Here is a 24707-nt window from a genome sequence, read left to right on the forward strand (position 1 = left end):
TCGAACTCAGAAATCTGCCTGCCTCTGCCTCCCAAGCGCTGGGATTAAAGGCATGCACCACCACTGCCTAGCTTCACTTAGTAATTTAATCCATGAGGACATATTTTTTGTTGTTGTTACTATTGGTAATTGACCAACAATCTGGTCTCTCTTTATATCTTTATTTTAAAAGCTTTGGCTTGGGAGTAACTTCCAATGCAACCAAAAATAATAGGTGGGAGTTAAATGTGCACCTGGGGTGCTCGCTTCGGCAGCACATATACTAAATGTGCACCTGGGGGTTAGTTTTAGACTGTTCATCTTGCAGATCTGTATCTCTTATTCCTAAGGTTGTACATTATGAGGAAATAATAAAAAAAAACCATTCTATAGTTTAGAAAAGGCTTAGTATTCACAAAAATTAGTATCTTTAACTCTTGAAGCATATTTATATTGTAAACAAATGGGAGGGCTTGGGCACTGGCTTTGTACTCATCCTAACCTCCTGTCCATATCGTTCAGTAGCTTGTCTGGACCTTACCCTTTTATTAAATTATATTATTTTATAAAGTTAACAGAAAATCACTAATTTGAAAAATGTTAGACAACTTTGGTTCTTTATGCCAGTGTTGTAGATGTAATTGATGTGCACCTTTTATTTCCTTCCTGCTGGAAGACTTTTTATAAAACAATAGATGCAGTTTACTTGTGTAAGTCTGCATTTTATATTTGCAGATATTTTTCTTTGTGCAATCTGTATTTCAGGAAACCATGTAGATTTATTGAGATTTATACCATCATTGTTTGAGTCTGTTATATCCTGTTTAATTTATGGATTATTAAAGAAACAAAATTTGTCCTATTCAGAGTGATCTCACCAGTGAGCTGAGTACTACAATTGTTCGAGCCAGTCCTATTCCACCAGAGGAACAAGCTATGGAGAAACTAAGAGACAAAATTCCAGGTCAGAATGCAGGCAAAGTATCCGTGCCATGTCTTATCCAGAGTAAGTCTGGGTTAGGAAACACGACAGAAACTCCTCTGAGGAATGGATTTGAAGATGGAGAACCTAACTTTATATCCAGTCAAGATATTTCTTCCAAAAGTGGGGAACCCTTGGAAGCTGGTAAGATGGATTCAACATCTGGCTCCAGTGAGCAGGATCTGATAGACCAAGCTCTCCTGAACAAGCCAGGTCTAAACCACCCATCTGAGCCAGCCATACAGAACTTACCTGTGTTGAGGCAGAAGACTGTGGATCAAGGTCAAAGATTAACATCCTCTTGTCTGTCAATTGCCAACAGTGACTCTACCAGCCACATTCCTAATCTGGGCACCTCTGGAAACCAGCATAATCCTGCAGCCCACGTTTCAGCTCATGCTTCTGTTGCTAAGGTGCAGAACCAGCCTGCTGTGTGTCCTGCCCTCTGGACTGGACATTCTCTATACACAGCTCCTGGGGCCCCACAGTATTTGGGGCCAGTCTCTTCATCTGGGAGTGCCACCTTGTCACAGTGCCATGCAGGCATGCAGGTCTGTGGGATTTCAGGGTGTTCCCCTTATCCTCCTGTTGCCCCAGAGCATGTAGCTTCTGGGGTGTATTTAGGACCAAATCTTGCCTCTGGATTGATGGCTCCCTCTTCTCTTTATAACCTATGTTCTACTGCTGTACACCAGAACTTACTTAGTACAGCAAAGCCATTTCCTGTGCAGTCTGTTGGTACAAACTGTGAAACTGAACCATGGGACTCAGGGATGATGTCTGGATTTGGTAAGATGCATTTTCTTCTCTAGTATTGCTTATTGTTACTACTTAAAAGTTGAATTTTTTTCAAATGGGTCTACAAAGCTAGTTTGTTTCAAAGAAATGTTGTTTGGAATTAATTTCTTTATTTTTTTTTTAATCTTTAAGATTTATTTATGCATGTGTGTACACACTTTATGAGTGTATGCACACATACTTGTGCAAGTGCCCACAGAGGCTAAAAGAGGATATTGGATTTCTTAGAGCTAGAGTTGCAAGTAGTTGTGAGCTGTGTGATCTGGGTGCTGGGATTTGAACTTAGGTCATCAATATTGAGCAGCAAGCTCTCTTAACTGCTGAGCCAGTCCTACAGCCCCTCCCGTTAGTTATTTTCCTTTTTTTTTTGGTTTTTTTTTTCGAGACAGGGTTTCTCTGTATAGCCCTGGCTGTCCTGGAACTCACTCTGGAGACCAGGCTGGCCTCGAACTCAGAAATCCGCCTGCCTCTGCTTCCCAAGTGCTGGGATTAAAGGCGTGCGCCACCACCGCCCGGCTGTTATTTTCCTTTTTAAAAACACAGGATATCAGATTGGCCTTACACTTGCTATGTAGGGAATGACCTTGAGCTTTTGATCTTTGTGTTTGCCTCCCAAGTAATGGGATTATAGGCATGCATCACAGTTTAGTTTGGGTTATTTTTTATAAGCCCTTCCTTCATCTTATACTGAGAGCTTCAGAATGTTTCTATGAAGGGGTTACTGAAGTTGCCTTAGAACAACAGTAAATTGTATGCTGGTAGTTTCCTGGGTCTTGTCCCAATGTTTCTTTTCCTCTGTACTTGATTTTGATTTTGACTAATTAGGAAATGTTGTCTTTAGGACCATTTCCTGGAATGAGCTGCCCTCCACTGGTTTTTCATGAGGGTGACAGGACTCTCATCCACAGCCTCCTCTACTGATGACAGACACTGGTTTTGTGGAGTTGGGGATTGTACATACAGCCTACCCTAGTGAGAGGACAGGGACAGGGCTAAAGACAGTGTGGTGGAGATGCTGTAGCCAGGCACATCTGGAGGCACAGCTTCTGGAGCTTCTCTTTACCTGTCAGTGGCTTATGACTTAGGAGGGGCTGATGGCAGCAACAAAGCTCTGCCTCTGCAAATGGCTGAGTCTGGTTAGTTTCCTGTGTTGATTTTCCCAGAGCTGTGCAGAAGACACAGAAGTTGTTAGTGGCTTCCACTGAGACCTTTTGTGTCAAGGGTTCTTACACTAGGGGCCTTTACTCTAGAGCTCTTGGGTATAATCAGCAGTCATTGGTGCTTTTAGTCAGAGGTTTAGGTAACTTGCATTTTGACCTCCTCTCTGCAGGGAATGCCAGAGTGCCTGAGGAACTGAGGTTTCCTCATGCTTGCTGTGTAGGTATTGCTTCACAGACCCTCCTTAGTGTCCTCAACCCAACTAACCATTGGCTACAAGTCAGCATCAGAGTTCTCAGTATTTGTGTGAATGGTGAGAAGGTAAGTTTCCTGTGTCTACTCAATGCGCTTCACTTTGTACTTTGGTTAAAAAAATTTAATTTGTTTTTCCTCCCAGTTCCTGCTGCCGTAATGATAACTGTGAGACTAATTATTTTTTATTAAATGCCTAGGCCATAGCTTTGGCTCATTCCCTAGCTAGCTCATAACTTATTTAACCCATTTAAACTATTCTAAGTCTTCTACATACTAAGTCTTCGGTTACCACTCCTTCAGTCCTGACCCACTGCTTCCTTCAGTCTCTCTCTCATCTGTCCTGAGTTCAGTCCCTGCAGGTTTCCTTCCATCTCCTTTTATTCTCTCACTCTTTCCCAAAAGTCTCTCTCTTTCTGCCAGTGTCCCACTTCCCATCTCCTGCCTCAGCTCATTGGCCATCAGCTTTCTTACTGACAGGTGTTGCTTATAAAGAGATTCTCTCTACACACATTAATAATGTGCATGACTTCCCTTACTCTCCTTAGAAATTAGCAGAGTCCTTTTGTCCTTTGGTGCTGTCGTACACACAGACTGTATTGTGGCTCCTCTCTCCCTAACTTCTAGAGCCACCCCTGTTCTCTTCCTTTTTCTAAGTGATTAAATTTTTCTTTTGAAAGTTTTTTTTTAGGGTTTCTTTTTTTTTATACATGAGTGCTTTGTTTGTCTGTCTGCCTATGCACCACAACTATACAGTGCCCACAGACTACAGAAGAGAGTGTCATATCCTTTGGACCTGGAGTTGTAGACAGCTTTGAGCAGTTATGTGGGTGCTGGGACCTGAACTCAAGTCTGCTACAAGAGTGTTCTTAGCCATGAGACATCCCTTTTGAAAGTTTTTTTTTTTTTTTTAAGTATTAGACTATTCTTTGATACATGATTCTACACATGTACTATCCTGATAACTGTCTGCCCTCCCTCTTTCATCTTCCTCTCATGTTGTCATTGTCTTTCCCCTTGCAAGCTCCTTTCCAGTATTCATTTTTGCTTTGTGTGTGATTCACTGGTGTTAGCCAAATGCTGTGTGACCACGGGTTTAGAACTATCCATTGATATGTGTAGAGCTCATGGCTAGATATGTAGCTAAAGACAATGAATCTATGGTTAGCCAATAATAGTTCATCAGGGAAAGGAGAGACCCATGAAGACCTCCCCAATTCATGATTGGCTTTGGTAGGCCAGTCTTGCAGGCCCAGTTCAGGCAACTGCAGCTGCTGTGAGGTCAGGTTTGCAGCGGCATGCCTGAAAGATAGTAGTTTTCAGCCTTTTCTTCCCACCCGGTACATTTTTTTCTGCTCCCTCTTTTATAATGTTCCCTGAACCTTAGAGAGATTGGTATAAATGTCCTTCCTGTTTAGGGCTGAGAACTCAGCTATCTTTTATTCTGAGCACCTTGAGCAGCCATGAATCTTTGCATTCATCACTGTTCTCTGCAAAGAAAAGTTTCCCTGAGTAAGGCTGAAGATTGCATTTGTCTCTGGGTTTAAACCTGAGTATTTAGCATGTAGTGTGATACCATGTTTAGCTAAGCTACACAGTAGTAGTGAGTTCTTCCAGGAGGACTTAGGACCACCCTTGTAATGAGTGTATCTGGTTTACAGTACCTGGTGTGAATTTCCTTTTATTAAGTGGGTCTCAATTTCAGTGTGAAAGTGGTTATTCCCTGCTAACAGTTATGCTGCCGCTATTGCATAGGTGGCCACATCTTGAGCTTGAGCTCAAGTGCCTCTACCCACTGGCTTCCTTTTTGGTTTTGTTTCTTTTTCTTTTTAAATAGCCTACCTGTGTAGCCCTACCTAGCCTGCAGCTTGCTGTGTCTATCAGACTGCCCATGATTTTTTTTTTTTGTGGTCATCCAGCGTTTGCCTTCTAAGTGCTAGGATAATTAATATGTGTATACCACCATGTCTGGCCTTTTCAGTCACTTGCTTTTGTCTATGCTGTTCCCATCTCTCTAACATACATTAAAATGCAAATATAATTCTTTTATTTCCTGTTTATAAATGGTGGGTATGTGCAGAGCCATTGCATATAGCAGACACATGTGGACTGCACTTAATTCATTTTGTTTGTTGGTTGTGAGGCTAGATCTCCTGTATCACTGGCCTGCTCAGACTTGCCAAGGACTCAAGGATGATTTTAGACTTTTGATTCCCTTCTTTCCCCTTCTAGAGTGCTGGGGCTTGTTTGTTTGTTTGTTTAATGTGAGTACACTGTAGGTGTGTAGCTGTCTTCAGACACACCAGAAGAGGGCATCAGATCTCATTACGGATGGTTGTGAGCCACCATGTGGTTGCTGCGAATTAAACTCAGGACCTCTGGAAGAGCAGTCAGTGCTCCTAACCGCTGAGCCATCTCTCCAGCCCCAAGTGTTGGGGTTTAATATGCAGACACTATTGTGCCCAGCTTTTTTCCCCTTAAATCTTTGTTGTTCACATAGAACTTGAATGAACCCAAATGAACAATTTTAGATCACAGTCTTTATTTAAGCCCCTTGTTGTAACAGCATTTACATTATAAGACAACCAAATATATTTTACATTTTTCATCAGTCTTAATACTTACTAATCATTATTTTGTATTTATAAAGCCATGCTAATTTGCCTTTAGCACTATTATTTTAATTCCTGGGTGCTTAGAGTTCAATGGAGTACTATTGAATATAAACTATTGTATCAAGAAAGGAAAGATAAGAACTAAAGCACCTCTTTGGGCCAATTCTTGCCATTTGGTTGAAGTGATATCGTTAATTTATCTGTTAATTTTCTTCTATGAACTTTTGAAATCCATGGAAACTAGCTTTAATGTCTAGCAAGGATCTCAGAATAGCCAATTCCAGCTGCTATTAAGAGATTATAAGTTTTTCTTCACTCTGATGCATAGGTTGTGAGTAGGGAGGGTGGGAACAGGGTCAACAAGTCCTGCTGTGACATGGCCAGGCTTTCTTACTGCTGCTTGCCAACCAACACTGGATGGGTTTTTTTCCTTTTTCTTCTCACTACCCTTACTAACCTGGTAAAATAATATTGTCTCTACCTTAGTTTCTTTTCCTGTTGTGTGGTAAAATACTCTTGACTAGAACAACTTAGTAGAGAAAGGGTTTATTTTGGTTTACGGTCCAAGGGTGTGGTTGGTCGGTCCATCGTGGCAGCAGTTTAGGGTAGTAGAAGCTTGAAGCAGCTGGCTGCATCATATTAGTAATCCCCAAGCAAAGGCATTGGATCCTGCTGCTGTTCAACTTTCTTTCCACATGTGGTCCAGGGTCCCAGACAGGGAACGGCACCACTTACAGTGGGTGGGTCTTCCCACTTCAAATAAAGAAATGAATCATCTGCTCAGGTGCATCCAGAGGCCTATCTAGCAGATTTTGTACTTGACAGCATTAACTATCACTTACTTTGTTTTGTCTCTTACTTTCCTCACTCTCTCATCTGTTACCAGATCATTTAATGAGATAATATAAAGTACTGGCAGAAAGCATTGTAGGTGGAAGGTGAGATTTGACACAGCATGTAGAAATAGAAATCATATCCTAGACAGGCTTCCGGGGCTGAGAATTACTTCTGTGTTGAGTGTTCCTTTTAGAAGAGTAAAGGTATAGACAAATATGTTCATTTTAAAGTCTGCTTGGAGTGGATATAGTTCTTCCATGGTGAGAATGGATTAGTTTTCATTTATAGATGCGGGTGAGTATATGCATACCATAGTACAGACATGGAGGTCAAAGGTCAACGTGTAGGCATTGGTGTTCCCCTTTACCATGTAAGTTCCAGGAATCAAACTCAAGTTAAGTTTGGTATTAATTACCTTTTACCTACAAATCCTTACCAGCCATCAAAAAGCCTTTTGCTTTTGGACTGATTATACCTTTCAATTAATGAGTTACAAGAGGTTTTTTTTTTTAACATGAAATGAAGGTCTAGATTTCATAGTTTGACTGAAAAAGAATCTTAAACTGACAGTTAACCTCGAATGGTAAATCCATTTCTAACATGCTTCCTTGCTCTATTTACAGGTAGATCTTTCAACACAAACCTGTTTAGTTTTCAAGAATAAAGTTGTAGTAAGACCTCATGCCACAGAAGAGATAAAAATTCTTCTTATCCCCACAAATTCTGGGGTTTTCAGATGTACGTTCAGTGTTGCCTCTTGGCCATTTTCAGCAGATGCTGATACAATAGTGCAAGCAGAAGCTCTGGGAAGCAGAGTTACTCTCACTGCCATTGCTGAAACTCCTGTTATTGAGGTAACTATTTGAAAATGAGTCTCATTTGCTAGTGTTTTAATAAAGGAAGAATTTGTGGGCAGATTTGTCACAGTGTTTCAAGCTAAATCTTAGTTGTTTCTTAAAATTTATTTTTTTAGGTTTGTTTACTTTTATGTCTATGAGTGTATAATCTGTATATATATATATATGTCCCCCCGTGTGCCTGTGTAGGTTAGAGGTGAGGGTTTGGATATTCTGGAACTGGAGTTACGAATTGTGAGCCACCATATGGATGCTGGGGATTGAGTGGGCACTGGGAGAGCAACAAGTGCTTTAACCACGGGAACCGTACTTCTTCCTCTCTCCTTCTTTCCCTCCCTCCTTTTTTTTTTTTTTTTTAATACAGGCCCTTACTGCATAGACCATGATGGCCTAAATATCCACCTGCCTCTACCACACTAATACTAGGATTAAAGGTGTGCACTACATTAAGCCCTTATTTTCTTATTCCAAGGTTTGAAACTACTGGCGTTTTTCAATAGGAATTATGAATAGACTTACTAAGAGGATTATAGAGTATAACATTGAGCTGTTTCTATGTGATTTCTCTTGTATACATACTTAGCAAAGTTGAGTGGTTCCTTTCTTCCTCTTCCTCCTTTCTTTTGTCATCCCATGTTGGGATAATAACCATTAATTAGGTGATGTGCCTGTTGAGATGCAGGGCTCTTGGTTAATTTGTCATTTATCACTTAATTTTGCAAAGACATAGTGACTTATTGTTTAAGCCAGAGGTGTGGTGGGTGAGTGAAAGGGAAGGCGGCCTTGAGAAACCAGACTGAGGAGAATCTTTCAAAGATTTTCCATAGTTCATATTTTCAAAGGGAAAATCTGCAGTTTTTTTTTTTTGTTGGCGAGGGAGAGGGAAATGAACTTGGAGACCGTCTTAAGAACTCCATCAGCTCTGCTGTGTCTGCCATCTGCTAGGTCTAGGTTTTCAGCTTTGAAAACTGTTGATACAAGGGGTCTGTCTTGGGCAATGTAGAATACACTGCTTTCCCCCTGGCCACTGCCCATTAGAAACCAGTTACTGTCCCTTTCCCTAGTTGTGACAACCACAAGTATCTACAGACATTCTCAATTTTTGCCTGTTCAGATACTGTTTCTGCAGGTCAGTACATTCCATTATTCGAGGCTTTTGGACTTGCCCTTAAGCAGCTTACATTTTTTAGCAGATGTGAAAAATTATGACTGCACAGTATTTCAGGTTTCCATGTCATGCCACCAGAGGCTTACATCAGTGGTTACTTTGCATTGTGGAGCTGTGTTGGGTCCCAAACCAAGGAACCTACTGTACTTGCCTGGCGAGCTCAGAAATGCCAGTGTCAGTATGTGTGAACTTTGAGTTTAAAAGACAACTCTGTGCTGGGCGGTGTGGTGCATGCCTTTAATCTCAGCATTTGGGAGGCAGAGGCAGGTGGATTTCTGAGTTTGAGGCCAGCCTGGTCTACAGAGTGAGTTTTAGGATAGCCAGGGCTATACAGAGAAACCCTGTCTCAAAAACAAAACAAAACAAAACCAAACAAAAAGGACACTTCTGAGAAGCACCATAGGTAGGTAAAATAAGGTACAATAAGTCATTGTACACTAGGCCATTGAATTGCTGTCTTAGAACCTGGGACTGAAAATGGGTGGTTCTCTCATCCCTTTTGTTTAAAGTCTGTTTTGACCAGGACTGATCTTTCTGTCATTTCTCTTTTGTTTGGATTCCAATTTCTTTTACCATCTTTTGTTACAATGTCGCTTTAAAATTCAGCCAAATTTTTTCCTTCCTTTTCATGTGTCTTTTTAAAAAAAAAAAAAAGATTTATTCATTTTATGCGTATGAGTACCCAACACTGTACCTGTCCAGATGGCCGTGAGCCATCATGTGTGTGGCTGCTGGGAACTGAACTCAGGACCTCTGAGGGTGGCTTTAAAACAATATTCCTAGAAAGGACACTCTGAATTTCAGGACTTTATATATGGTGTTTGCATTTTATTCCAGTTTTGCCCTGCCCATAAGGAGCCTAAAATATACTACCTTTGGAAAGTGTCAAACCTCAACTATCTTGGGGGTTAATTTGGACATCTTGACCTTCATTGTCCATTGTGGAATTCAGCTCCCATGTGCTAAGATATCTTTTATTTCTTTGTAGTTTCATAAACTACAAAAGAAAAGTTTATGTATTTTAAATGTTGTACAGAATCTCAAAATCTCACCTGATTTGTTAGGTGGTTCTATAATGTTAAAGACAAATCAGTCTGCCTCATTGTATGCACTCATTTTTAACCTTTGATATGTCTATCATTTTAGTTGACATCATTTTAAGTACTCTGTATCAGACTGAACCTAAAATATGCCAAGATCTTCATGAATTTGTGAAAGGAATTAAGGAATTAATCTAATGATAGGACTAATTAAAAGGAGATTTATGTTTTATAAAATGTTGGTTTCATCTTAAGATTTAATAGTGTTTTTAAAGTAGCAGTTACTACTTTGCCTTATTCTGTAGTATGCTTGGATACATGGCCTACTTTAAAAGAAGACTTTAACTCTAAGTTTTATAGATAATAATAAAGTAAAATGGAAAAATAGAATGGGAAAACTTAGGTCTAAGTTTATCCATCATGCTGACTGTTAACTGTGCCTAAAAGAAGCACGTAGATAAGATAATTCATTAATAATAGGTTGCTTTTCTCACTCAGTTCTTTCTTCATACTTAGGTAGAAACAGAAACGAAAGGTGTTCTGGATTTTGGTGACTTGACCTATGATGGCTGGAAAGCTCTCCCACTCAAGTTAATAAATAGGACACATGCTACTGTGCCAATCAGACTGGTGATTAATGCTGTAAGTGCTAGCCTCGAATTAGAGACTACCTGCAGAATATATTGATTTGAAATTATAGGCAATGCTAATATTCTTGGTTAATTTTTCCTTGTAAAAGTAAATTATACTGCTAAAGAGCTTGTTAACAACTATACGGCAATACTTTGCTGAAACTGACTTTTGTGTTCTGGACAGAATGCCTTAGCCTGGCGCTGCTTCACGTTTTCCAAAGACCCCATCCGTGCTTCTCTGAAAGCTGCTCCATATGCTGATGTGATTGCTCAGCTAGTGGCCCCATCCGTAGTCAGTCATGTGATGCCTGCCAGTTATGATGGAAAGGTAAGTTGAGTCAGTTTAAAAACAAAACTGCCTTAGGAGTAATAAATAAGTTTCAAGCTACTTTTAGCTCATTGGGATTTCAGTCTTAATGTATACTAAAATTTTGTTTTTCATTTCATAGGATCCAGAATTTCTGGTAGTTTGGGTTATTTTCCATAGCCCAAAGAAACTCCTCACTTCAGGTATCATACTTTTGGGGAGGGGGAGTATCCTATAATTAAACTTCAAACTTACAGTTTACTTTGTTAATGAAAATGACAGTATTTTAGACTATTGCCAAGAATTTTATGTTGTTTGGAAAATGGGGAAGATGGCACGATGTTTTGGGTCAAACCTCTGTAGATTTAGGTAATCCAAATGAGGTCTAAAGAAAATCCATTTCCTCTCCACATATCTCTCTAGTCATACCTATATTTGGATTGTGTCTTAGTCAGGGTTTCTATTGCTGCAATCAAGCACCATGACCAAGAAGCAAGTTGGGGAGGAAAGGGTTTATTCAGCTTATACTTCCACATTGCTGTTCATCATTAAAGGAAGTCAGGACAGGAACTCACAGGCAGGAACCTGGGGGCAAGAGCTGATGCAGTTGCCATGGAGGGGTGCTGCTTACTGGACTGCTTCCCTCCGCCACCCGGCTTGCTCAGCATGCCTTCTTATAGAACCCAGGACCACCAGCCCAGGGTAGGCACCATTCACAATGGCCTGCTCTTCCCCCTCCACCCTTGATCACTAATTGAGAAAGTGCCTTACAGCTGGATCTCATGAAGGCATTTCCTCAACTGAGGCTCCTTTCTCTATGATAACTTCAGCTTGTGTCTGGTTGACACAAAAACCAGCCAGTATAGATTGTTTTAAAGACCAGTACAGATTGTTTTAAAAGCCTTAATTTGCTTAATGTATTAATGCTGTGTATGTATATGGGCATGTGTGTGAAGGACCGTGAACAAGTTTATAGAGTTGGTTTTCTCCTACTCTCTATGGGTTCTGAGAGTCATACTCAAGTCATCAGACTTGCATGGCAATCACTTTTACCCACTAAGCCACTTCCCTGGTTCCTGAATTTTCTTTGGATCCCTAAAGACATCCTTTCGGGTGAGTGTTGAGATTTGGGATCTGTTTACTGAACTAAAAAAGTAAACTTTTATAGAAATTCTAGGATCAGCAGAAGAATTCTTGGCCAGAGTGGATATAGAGGTGGACAGCCCAAATCCTATCCCAGTTCTTAGAAGTGTGGACCTCCGAGCAAGAGCGGGGGTGGCTAGGATCCATGCCCCTCGGGATTTGCAGGTACCCTCTACTCTCTGTGTTACACTCTTGTGTCCAGGTGAGTAGTTCTTTAATTGTGACAGCTTTTGGAATGCTTTTTCCCTGTAGACTATCTATTTGTTGGCTGATGTGAATTCCTCAACAAAGCAGCCCTTGCCTTTGAAAAATGCTGGGAATATTGATGTTTATCTAGATATCAAGGTAAGAATTTCTGCAAAAGCGTGGTAGTATTTGTGTTCCTTATTTTCCAATTGCTGTTGTGGGGGCAACCTTGTCAGGATGCTTTGAGAGTTAAACTAAGAATTACCAGCAGTGTTGTAAAAATTGAGAGTCACACTAGCCCAGAGTATATGTTATGGTTAATGCTGAAGCCTAATGCTTGAATATAAGAATTGTTGAACAGTTGCTGAGAACTTTGGGTGACATATGTGATTATGTAGAAAAGACTAGTATGCGCATATAGGTTTGTTTCTGAGATGCTTAGGTGAGTGAAGGATAGCTGTGAGCAATTGGAGATGGGGTAGGAGGAAGATTTGACATGGAGGAGATAGGAGGAAAGGAATAGTCTCTTGAAAAAGAATAAGACAAGTTAGGATTGCAAAGAGCAAGAAGAAAGAACAGCAACATATCCTAGTTAGTAAGAAAGGCGTACTAGGTGCTGGAGAGGTGGCTCAGTAGTTAAAAGCACTTGCTGCTTTTTCAGAGGATCCAGGTTTGGTTCCCAGCACCTTCTTGGCAGCTTACATATCTAAAACTTCAGTTCTAAGGAATCTGACGCCTTCTTCTGGCCTCTGTGGGCACTGCATGCAACAGTATGCACATGTATACACGTAGGCAAAGCATTTATATACGTAAACTTAAAAATCTAAAAGTAGTTGGGTAGTGATGGCAGTACATGCCTTTAATCTCAGTACTTGGGAGGCAGAGACAGAGAGAAAGGCAGGTGGGTCTCTGAGTTTAAGGTGAACCTGAAGAAAAAGGAATCTAAAAAATAGCAAAGAAAGGCACAGCATTCAAGAACATCTGAGGGCGAGCTTGCTTGCGTGAGTTAAGTTGTGGTTCTGAAATTGCTTAGGTCGCTGAACAAGGGAGTCAGTTCTCAGTGGACCCAGAGAGTTTGTTTCTGAAACCTGGAGAAGAACATGAAGTTACAGTTTCATTTACACCAAAGGATCCCAAGGCCTGTGAGGAAAGGTAATGGAAGATGTCGGTCACGATCACTTGCTTATCCTGTGCAGATGTGTCACCTGATACGTGCGATGAGTGATACAGCTGCGCTTTAATCTTTTCAGTAACTGTGAACATGCACAGATAGTCTGTATACACATGTGTATGTTATACAGGCGCACACAACAGATATACACACACACATAGCAATTTATATTATCACTGTTGTGAGTGTGAGGTGTGTGGATGGGCACCACGTGCCATGGTGCATGTGGGTCAGAGGACAACTTTCAGCAGTTGTTTCTCCTCCCACCAAGACTTGGGGACCAGATTCAAGTCCTAAGGCTTACGCGCAGCAAGTGCTTTTCCCCACTGAGTAATCTCACTGCCCATCTTTTCTATTTTGTCAGTAAAATGCTTCTCTTAAACCAACTAAATCAAAGTTAAAAATTGCTACTTTTGGTATACTCTGACAAAAATAAATAATAAAGCATAATTATGGTGTTCCTCTTTAACTTTTTTTCTTCTGAAAAGTCTTTACTTTGGTTTTTATTTGTTGCTTTATAATTCTTCCCAGGTCTCCTTCAGGACCTGTGTCTTTGATATCTAAGTCATTAGTAATTTTCAGTCAGAATACCATTGTTGTTTGTGTTTGAACTTGGCTATGTGGAGCTAGCTTAGTATATGCCTCAGAATTACCCATGGAGACACACGCTGCCTCTCCTCAGCATGGAGTACAGAGTGCCCATGTCTAGGGACTTTATTGCTAGAATTCTGTAGAGAAGGGGGCACTAGTTAAGCACTTGTGCCTCAAGTGCTTGCCCTCAGCCCTGCTGCTGTCAACTCTTCCCAAATTCCTCAAGAAATTTCTCTTGTGTTCCTTCCCCTGCAGACTTTATTGTGATGGTCACTCTTGTGTGGCCTTTCCTCTGGAACATAAGCTTTTGGGGTAGAGGTACTGTTTTCATCACAACCTCAGTTTCTTGGACAAAGCGAGTGGATGGGCTGTGCTTGCCAAAAGAACTGACTATGTGACACTTGACTCCTATTGTCTTTGTTCGATAGGATCTTGATAATATTTGTGCAGCCATTAGGACCTCAGTATGAAGTTGTGTTGAGAGGTGAAGTTGTCTCTTCTGGGAGTAAAGCCCTGTCACCTGGACCCTGCTCAGATCCTCCACTGATCCTGTCCAATAGGCAGTTTCTGACTTGGGGTGGTGTCCCTCTCGGCAGGACACAGTAAGTATTCACGGAACCAGCTGAGAGGACTGAGAGGCCGCTGTCTAATTCCCTTATGTTATTTTCTCAGATGTTACATATGGCTGTATTATTCTTTTTAGGTTTTGGATAAAGCTGTAATATATTTGCTTAATCTTCTTGATGATGAACCAAAATTTAAAAATTTTATGAAAATTTATGTCTGATTTTTAAAATGTATCTCAAACTACCTTTTATTTTTTTAGGCTCTTTGAACATTTAAAAATATGAGAGCTCCTTTTATGGAAAATCAGAAAGAAGATAATAAAGGCACTGTATCTTGTTTAGGGAGATTGCAATCTGGTTGATAAATTCTTAGAACAGACTTCAAATTAAGTGATAATGGTTTTCATTTTTTAGTGTGTGTGCACAACAGGGATTTCTACACTTACTTTGAATTCGGTGAAGAGAGGAAATGGTTTCAAAGATGCAGGGTTTTCACACTAGCGACCAGCTATCTATATATCCACTTATATTCTAATGTCTTTAGAAGGTAGAATTAACTCAGCATACTGCTGAAAAGACTGTTGTACAAAGAAGCCTGCTAGCCCTGACCGCTTGTTTCTCTGAAAACAAGACTGAGCAAAGGACTCCAGCTCAATCAAAGACTTGAGACTTTCTTCAGTAACTTCTATAGACTTTTTAAAAAGTATAATATATATATATATATATATATATATATATTAAGTATAATATATATAATATAATATAATAATATAATATATATTTTTTAAAGTGTAATATATGTGTGTGTGTATATATGTATACATATATACACACACACATATATATATATACACATATATATAATATGTAAGTTAAAGATACTAAACTAAAACTCTTCTCTTGTTAAGATGAGCCTTAATAAGATGAGCTTTATGGTTTTTTTTTTTTGTTTTTTTTTTGTTTTTCCTTCTTTGAGACAGGGTTTCTCTGTGTAGACCTGGCTGTCCTGGAACTCAGAAATCTGGCTGCCTCTGCCTCCCAGTGCTGGGATTAAAGGCGTGTACCACCACCGCGTGGCTGAGCCTTATGTTTTAAGAAACAAATTCCATAATTGTGGAGAGATGATTCTAGCCTATTCTACTAAGGGGCCATATACAATCATCCTATCTTTATATACCGTTGTCAGGTTTAGTTGGCTTTGTGTTTGTCACTATAGCAGTATCCATAGAAAAAAAGACATTTAAAATATATAATTATTTTTAGGCTCCAGAAACTAGCTTTAAGAAACAGTTCTACAACTGCAGCCCAAAATTTGCGACTGTTTATCAAGGGGCAAGATCAAGATTGCTTTCAGGTTCGTACTCTGATCTTTGTTTTGTCTGATTCAAACACTTTTTAAAACTATTTTGTTTTGCTTTGTTTATGTAGCAGGATCTTACTGTATAGCCAGGGCTGGCCTAAAATTCATGATCCTATCGGCTCCCACAGGCCTGTTCCACTATAGATGGCTTCTGTCTGATTTTTTTTCTGAATACAGAACACTCAATATATGCAGACTGTTTGTTGTTTAATTTGTCTAAGATTGCTCTCACTATGTGGCTCTGCCTGGCCTGGGATTCGATATGTAGACCAGGCTGGCCTTGAACTTACAGCGATCTACCTGCCTCTGCCTCCCAAATGCTGATTATAAGTATTTGCCACTGCACTGAGCCCAGACCAAGTGTTTTTTGTATCTGTTTTTTGCAGTCCTGGGGTTGAAACCCAGGCTCTTATACATGCTAGGTAAACTCTATGACTAGGCTGTCTCTATATTCAGACCAACTGATTTTTTTTTTTGTTTATAGGTTTTAAAGATTTTTAAATTTTGTTTTATGTGTATGAGTGTTTTGCCTGCATATATGTTTATGCAACATGTGTATACCTGGTGCCCATAGAGTTCAGAAGAAGGTGTCAGATTCTCTGGGACTGGAGTTACAGAGGCTTGTGAGTGTCATGTGGGCACTGGGACCTAAACCTGGGTCCTCTGCAAGAGCAGTGCTCCTGATCGCCAAGCCATCTTTCCAACTCCGACTGATTGTAAGAGTTTGTGTTTATGTGTGTTCATCTGTGCTAGTGTACAGTGATTGTTTTTAAATTGTAGATTCAGAACACTTTTGGCTCAGAAGAGCGATTGACCAGTAATTGTGAGATCAGAATTTGCCCAGGAGAGGACTTTGTAATCTCTGTGTTATTTGCACCAACTCGATTATCGTGCATGTTGGCTAAATTAGAAATCAAACAACTTGGAAATCGATCACAGCCAGGCATTAAGTTTATGGTAAGAGAAGTTTACTGCTTTTTTTTCCGAAGTTCATGTAAAGTTATAATCATTGCTTTAATATTGGTAAATTATATGTTCTGATTTTTCTAAGTTATAGAGTTAAAAACAAATTATAGGATAATTAACCAAGTCACTAAAAGCAACCATTGTGAGGTTCATATAAAAGCAATCCTAACACTTTTAAAGTTTCATTTCTGCTTGAGAAATTTGAAACATACCTAACAATATCCAGGCAGAACTAATCAACTCAGCAAAATACTGTTTTAGCCCATTTGGTCCATTGTAAACAACAAGTGCCACAAGCTAGGTAATTATTTTATTATTTCATGTGCAGGAACGTTTTGCCTGCATGTCTCTGAACCATGTGTGTGTATGGTGCCCATGGATGCCAGAAGAGGGTGAGGCATCTCCTGGAACTAGAGTTACAGACTACTGTGAGCCTCCAAGTGGTGCTGGGAATTGAACCTTCATTCTCTGGAAGAGCAGCCAGTGCTCTTAACTGCTGAGCCATCTCTCCAGCCCCGCACCTGATAATTCTTAAACATTCATTCCTTACAGTTCTCAAGCTGGGTGTCCAAGCTCAGTGTGCCAGCAAGTTGACTGTCTAGCAAGAAGCTGCAGTCTGCTTCAGAGAGGGCACTTCTTTTCCATGTCTTCTCCCAGTGCAGGGTGGGACACGCCCTTCCCTCCCCTCTTAAAGGCACACTAACTCCACTTTGCAAGCCGGGCTACCAGGATGTCAGCACTTCCTCAAAGTCCTACTTCTTTTGTTTGTTTGTTTGTTTTTTGTTTTTTAGTTTTTTCGAAATAGGGTTTCTCTGTGTAGCCCTGGCTGTCCTGGAATTCACTCTGTAGACCAGACTGGTCTACAGAAATCCTCCTGTTTCTGCCTCCCAGGTGCTGGGATTAAAGGCGTGCGCCATCACTGCCATCCCGCCAGAGTTCTACTTAATGCTGTCACGCTGGGGAGTATTTCAACAGATGAATTTTGTGAGACACCAACATTCAGACTTTGGCAATACCCCTTGATATAATTTTCTAGTCTGTTTTCCAGATATTGGGCCTACAAAGATACATTTTTTAATGATTTTTAATTTTTTTATGTGCATTGGAGTTTTGCTTATACGAAGATGTTGGATCCCCTGGAACTGGAGTTACAGGCAACTGGGAGCTACCATGTAGTGCTGGAAATCGAACCTGGGTCCCCAGGAAGAGGAACCAGGGCTCTTAACCACTGAGACAAATTTTTTTCTTCAGCCTTTAAGATTTGATTTAACCATTTCCATAAATATGTCCAGAACAACTACAAATAAAAGGGATAAGTCATTGAGGAAGGAAAATAAGGGTGCACAGTGAAATGATACTCCACCCTCGTAGACGTGAACCCCTCCAACTGCACATTAATCTGGAAGCAAGAGCAGGGCTGAAATTTGTGTTCTTTCTAGTGTCAGATGGAAATGTAATCAATTATAAGATTGACCAAAATAGCTTTATTTGATACACAAGTTAACCTGTTATCTGTGGAGCAATGTACTTGGTCCCAATGTGGGCCAAATCATTTGAATATGTAAAGCGGTCATTCTTAAACCCTATGACAAAGCTTTAATATACATGGCTACATAGTTTCCTGTGAAAATAAAATTGGGTTTGTAGAAAGGGCTAAATGAACTGTGTCCTTCACACTATCCTGAATATGATGTGATAAATTTCACACTTATTAGCCAAGATTTGAGATGGTTAGTCATTTAGGGCAGAACCATTTGATTTAACAGTCACCAAATCCTAGTTCTAGTCAGGGACCTCCTTAAACCAGGGTCTTAGTGCAATTTCTGCCTGCATAGATTCTCATAGTGTAGGGTAGGGTTTATCTGTGCTTTCTCCAGGTCAAAATGACTTGTATTTCACAAAAAGACTTACACCATGAAACGTAAAATAGCTTAGTAAAGTGGTAGGGGAACCTCACTTGAGATTTGAGGGAATCTGGAAAACCAGCCCTGTCTCATTATTTACACACTCTGGATTAGCACTTATGACATATGGCTTCTTGCTGTTTCAACATTATGGTTTGGTTCTAAGGAATGAATGGAATGTTCTGTGCTCTAAATAGCATAAAACATGATGGACTTAAATAAAAATTAGTTAGTTTTTTCCCATGTTGAATGCATGTTAAGCATCATTTTTAATTGGTAGGTAGAATATTACATTTTGTTTTCAATATAACCTGAGATAAAACTGTTGTCTCCGTTCTCCTCAGGTTAACTGAGGCTATATAAGTATAGAACCCACATTAACTTACATGTACTCCCTAGGGTGCTAAACACAGCTCTGTTTTGTAGTCTTTGAGAGCAGTGGTTCTCAAACTCAGGCTTTGTTGCTCCTATAGATCTTTGGCAATATTGGACACAGTTTTGATTACCGTAACTGATACTAAGACAAGAGTATTTTGGCTGCGCCCCAGTTCCCCATTTCACCACACTACACCACACCACACCAAAAATCCAGCCCCAATGCCAATGGTATTGAGCTTAAGAAACTCCTTTAGAACAGTGATTGTAATCTATGCACCTGTTGGCATCAAGTCAAGTTAGTTTTAGCTTTTGTGTTTTAGCATATATGTATGATGTGCACGTATGTGGGCATATGTGTGGGCATGCACACGGAGGCCAGAGGTTGACTTTGGATCTTCCTTTGTCACTTCGCTTTATTTACTGAATGTGACTCTCTGAACCTGGCACTTGCTGTTTTGACTAGCTAGCTTGCCTAAGTAGTACTGGGTTATGGGTTCTCTGAACTCCTACCTCATGCTCATATAGAAAGAACTTTATCTATTGAGCCAAAAAATCTTGTGACCTGTATCTGTACTGAATATTTATACTGTTTCTCTTGATACTATTTCTAAATGCTACAATAGTTATTTTAATAGCATTTTTATTGCATGTATAATATGTCCTCTAGAGACGCTTTAAAGGGTATGTTGGGATATGCATAGGTCATGTGTAACAACGATGCCATTTTATATACAGGACTTGAGCATCACAGAATTGGATACTTAGGAACAGATCCCCTGAGGATACTGAGGGACAAATGTACAGAAAGAGTACATGTATTATACTGAGTGTTCTCAAAGATGCCTTTTCTCTTTATCATTTTCTATTTAACTTTATGCAGATAATTTATGCATAAAACTGTAGAAAATGAAAAAAATTGAAATATTTTTGGTTGTTTCAGCTGTAGGAAGTCATTTTAAGTGGTAAGATTTGTGGGTTTCTGTTCTGAAGGTCTTAGAAATGTTATTACTTTATAATAAATCAAGCAAATTTATGAGGATCCTCAGTTTAGTTTTCAGTGTTATTTTAATTAGGTACATAAAGCAAATCAAAATCAGTTGTTGATTTTTCCATATTCTCAATGGACTATTGGGAGCGTGTGGAACATTGTAGAGATGTAGAGATGTAGAGATGTCTTTTGACCAGCAGAGAAGGTTGCTTTCTAGCAAGGTAAATGCTTTCCTTGCTTCCATTATAAACGGTGGTATCTGTAAGGCCTTCTTGTTTAGTGGGCTCAGCTCCTGTTAAAAACTGCAGCAAGAGCCAGGCGGTGGTGGGGCACGCCTTTAATCCCAGCACTTGGGAGGCAGAAGCAGGCGAATCACTATGAATTCAAAGCCAGCCTGGTCTACAGAGTGAGTTCCAGGACAGCCAGGGCTACACAGAGAAACCCTGTCTCGAAAAAACAAACAAAAAACAAAAAACAAAAAAAACTTTAATTGCATTAAATCTATGTTTTCTTTTAAATGTAGTTAAATTTTCTGGTTTCTTACATAAAAATAATTTCTGATGTATATATTTTTTACTTTTTAGATACCTTTGTCTGGATATGGTGGAACAAGTAATCTTATTTTAGAAGATGTTAAGAAATTATCTGACAGTTACTTGGTAACAATGAATGACTTAATTCCTGGAAAAGAAAGTAAAGTTATTTTTTCTATCCGCAACACTGGCTCCAGAGCAGCCTTTGTTCGAGCAGTGTGTTTTAAAGATTCTCAGAGAAAAGTTTTGCTGGATCCTAAAGTATTGAGGATTTTTCCAGATAAATTTATACTTAAGGAAAGAACCCAAGAAGTAAGTATACAATCTTTGCCCTAAAAAAATAAAGTTATATTTTGATTAATATTAATTAGCATTTTATGGCCAAGTGTGAAAATCATGTTGGGAGGGAGCGAGGAATAGAAGACCGACCTAGTCTTTCCAGGAGCGCTGCTGTACATACTTTCTTTCTTTCTTTTTTCAAGATGGAGTTTCTCTGTGTAGCCCTGGCTATCCTGGAACTGTTTACCAGGCTGGCCTTGTCCTCAGAGACTGGCCAGTTTCTGTCTTCTGAGTACACAGGTGTTCTGTCTGTAGTATAGGGCTGTTTATTCAGAGTGAGATAACTTACTAAGGAAAATACTGAATATTCATGCTCATGCTTTTCTTTTTGTTGTATCAGGATGTTACCTTAGTATACAATCCACCAAGCAGAAAGAGTGACAATCAACCTGCAACAGAACTGTTAACTGTCTACATCTTTGGTGGTGATGAGATCTCCAGACAGCAGTATCGAAGGTAGAATTTACCTTAGACAATATTGGCAGCTGAACGGTGAAATCTGCACAGCTGATGACTTGGAAACTTTATTTACTAGTCAAGTGATAGATAAAGAGAAACATTGGTCAACTTTGTGTGGCTCATAAGTTGGCATAATACGAGGAAATGTAAATGTGTTTTCCTACATTCTGCCTTCTTTCTTGACGTATGGATACTTTTTTCCCTTATCCAGCAGGACCGTCATGCTTCACACTGCTCACATACTTAGAGCACACTACATCATGCTTTTCCTACCCCAGATTATATTATGTAAACCTGCATGATTAATTTAGAATATTTCTAGGAAGGCTGTAAATTACTAGAAAGGATCATTATATTTTAGAAATGTGCAGATGGTTTACCTTATAGATACTTTTTAAAATTTGATACATCTAGTATTCATATGATTTAATATATAGAGTTGGAAAGTTTGGAATATTTTTCTAGATCAAGCTATTTGTGTATTATGTGTTAAGTTCTGGGTGCTTCTTGTTGCAAATGGAGGTTTTAGGGCTATAGAACTTAAGTAAAAGATTGATGAAACCCATTTGAGAGTTAGGGCTGCGCTGATACGTTGAAGCTGGCTTCTTCTTTTTCTTTTCTTTCTTTTTTTTTTTTTTGGAGGTAGGGTTTCTCTTTCCATAGCCCTGTCTGTCCTGTGTAGACCAGGCTGGCTTTGAATTCATAGTGATTCTCCTGCCTCTGCTTCCCTGAGTGCTGTGATTATAGGCGTGTACCACCAAGCACAGTTAAACCTGGCTTCTTAATTATTGTAGAATAATTTGGAGAAAGGACATAGTCACATTTCCTGTTTCCCCTTCTCTGTGCTGAAACATCAAAAGAAAAAACAAACAAACAAAAACCCCTAGTGTATTGTTTCATAACTTCTATGTATCATAAACTTATGTACTGACATTTCCTTTGCTTGTGAACATCTGAGAACTACAGAGACATTTATAGTTTATTTCTCCCTGTGAAGATTCTTTGGAAGATGCCTATTTGTATAGTAGTTAAGTGGTTACTTAAATATTTCCATAAACAGCTCATTATTTATTGTTTTTTTCTCCCCACTGAGGCAAGTTCTTTGACCAAATTATCACAAATAATGAGAAGATAAGCCCTGGAAAGGATCCAATTCTCTTTCTACTCTTACATTAAAGAGCCCCTACTTTGATACTACTATTGAACTAAAATTATGATTCCATTAACATTTAACCTGAACGTCTAAAACAGGTTTGGCTCTGAAAAGTACTTATTTTATGATTTAAGATATATGATCTATATATGAATGTTAGTGGGGTTTGCCAAATAATTTAATTGAGATCTGTTTTAGGTCACTTTATATATAAAGTGAATAAAAATCTTTTCTGGCAGAGCTCTGTTGCATAAACCAGGAATCATAAAGCAGATACTTGCAGAACATAGTGTGCTACAACACATCGACTTTGCTGAAGCATTTCAGGATGAGCTACTCACAGATGAAGGTAAGAACTATAGCATCCTTGATGTTTGGAGTCACTTGTGGCATTGTCTAGGCATGGCGTGAGAACGGGAATGAGTTTCCTTTGGATGTGTTGTTCATCCGAGTCTGAGCCCTCTGACTTTGAACAACCACATCAGTGAGTTTCACTTTCCTTCTTGTTTCTTATCTGTAAGAGTTGTTTTGAAAATCAGATGGAAGAGTTATTTTGCTTTATGAATATTTTAGATATTTATTGGTAAAGTGTCTAGACTTCAGGCTCATAAATGGAAGAAGTATGTGGGCCATTATTACACTCAGGTTCATATTTTATGTTTCATCATCGTGTTTAGAGATGTAGTAGTGTCCAAAAAAATCCCAGCTAGACATGCAGAGCACTAGCCTAGGTGCTTAGTCTCACTTGAGAGAAACATTCAGATGTTAAATTGTGTTTATTTATCCACACTGAATAAATGTACTAAGACATACAAACTCTGTAGACATAATTTTTATACCATAAAATGGGGAGGCACAGAGAAAGGGCCAGTAACTGAGAGTGAGCTGACTATTGAATAATAATTGATGAACAAGAAATGTAGGCAAAATGGAAAAGATGCCCAGGATGAGGAACGATGCTTCAGTGTAGCTCCTTGTTCAGAAATTGAAGAAATGTGTCATGAGAAGAGACGTTTTGGCAGATCCACTGGCAACTCAAATACCTTTCAAGATCACTCATCTAAGGTGGTATGAGTTGGGACTTTGACCAGCTTTCTAACGTCAGAATACCGTGTACATTGAGGTGTTCTGTGGTATGAATAGACACAGTCCCACCTGCTTGTGTTGATGGGGTGCCATACAGTGCCTGTGAGAAGGGTGCAGAACTCTGTGCTTGTGTTGATGGGGTGCCATACAGTGCCTGTGAGAAGGGTGCAGAACTCTGTGCTTGTGTTAGTGACATCTGTTTGAATATAACACTATTACAAATACTTGTCTTGATAATTTTAGCCATAGCATAGTTGTTATAAATTTAAATTTACTGCGTGGCATTGTGATAAACGAATGTATGGCAAGCATTTGGGAGTGGAGTTAGAGGGTGCCATACAGTACCTGTGAGAAGGGTGCGGAACTCTGTGCTTGTATTGATGGGGTGCAGTACAAGACCAGTCTATGCTACATGAGATCCTGACTCAGGAAAAACAAAACAATTGACTGCATTAGTTTATAATTTTCATTTAAAATATATATCGTTTAAAGAATGATTCAGTGAAATACACTCTAGAGTTTTATATGTATATATGTGTGTACATGCATATATATGTATGTATGTATGTATGTATGTATGCATATATCTATGTATATATATATATATACACACACACACATATATATATATATGTATATACACATATATATTTAGGAGGCCTAATCTAAAGATGTTCATGATGTACATACTTTTATTAATCTAGAAATATTTAGTGACTAGTTCCTGGATTTGCTTAACTGTGAAGCTTGCTCTTAATGCTTTTGTGCCTCTGATCCCTTCTTTTATTTATTTATTTATTTATTAAACTTTTATTGCATTATGATGAGAAAAGTTACATTTCAATTTATCTGAATTTGTTAACATTTAAAAACATATTTCAATTAAGTATAATTGAATGACATTCTTATTTCCCTTTTGTACCACCGCTCCTTCCAGAGACCCCCCCCTTCAATACCTATAATATCTTTTTTGTCATATTCCTTAAAATTTATAAAATATTATAACAATAAAAATAAGAATTGTAAAAGTTGTTTGATATAAAACAACAATCAATTTAACAGTCTTATGTAGATGCTCATCTACAGCAATAGTGAAAGTACATTTTTCTCAATATAAATTTTAAATAACTCCAAACATATTAACTGTATACTTAAAAATAATACATCGCTACCAGTATTTTCTTAAATGAGCATGAATATATAAAGTCTTTTTGTTTGTTTTATATTTAGTAGAGTTTAAAATCTTGGCTCTTACTGTG

At 39.0% G+C, this 24707-nt stretch overlaps 1 protein-coding gene across 5 annotated transcripts in view; it reads left to right on the forward strand.

Annotated features, from left to right (window-relative positions):
* Positions 1-24707, forward strand: part of Cep192 (centrosomal protein 192) — an 88818-nt gene that overhangs the window by 36097 nt on the left and 28014 nt on the right. For 4 of the 5 annotated variants that reach the window (XM_031365946.1, XM_031365947.1, XM_031365948.1 and 1 more), the window contains exons 20-34: positions 847-1750; positions 3090-3238; positions 7245-7475; positions 10203-10328; positions 10503-10646; positions 10768-10828; positions 11794-11933; positions 12021-12113; positions 12988-13106; positions 14145-14318; positions 15546-15636; positions 16423-16599; positions 20463-20723; positions 21091-21206; positions 22602-22711. In XM_031365946.1, the coding sequence (XP_031221806.1) occupies positions 847-1750; positions 3090-3238; positions 7245-7475; positions 10203-10328; positions 10503-10646; positions 10768-10828; positions 11794-11933; positions 12021-12113; positions 12988-13106; positions 14145-14318; positions 15546-15636; positions 16423-16599; positions 20463-20723; positions 21091-21206; positions 22602-22711 (2896 nt within the window). The remainder of the gene's footprint in view (positions 1-846; positions 1751-3089; positions 3239-7244; positions 7476-10202; positions 10329-10502; positions 10647-10767; positions 10829-11793; positions 11934-12020; positions 12114-12987; positions 13107-14144; positions 14319-15545; positions 15637-16422; positions 16600-20462; positions 20724-21090; positions 21207-22601; positions 22712-24707) is intronic. The other variant, XM_031365950.1, reaches the window with a different exon arrangement.

Source organism: Mastomys coucha, unplaced genomic scaffold, assembly GCF_008632895.1.
Source record: "Mastomys coucha isolate ucsf_1 unplaced genomic scaffold, UCSF_Mcou_1 pScaffold13, whole genome shotgun sequence".
Lineage (NCBI taxonomy): Eukaryota > Metazoa > Chordata > Mammalia > Rodentia > Muridae > Mastomys > Mastomys coucha.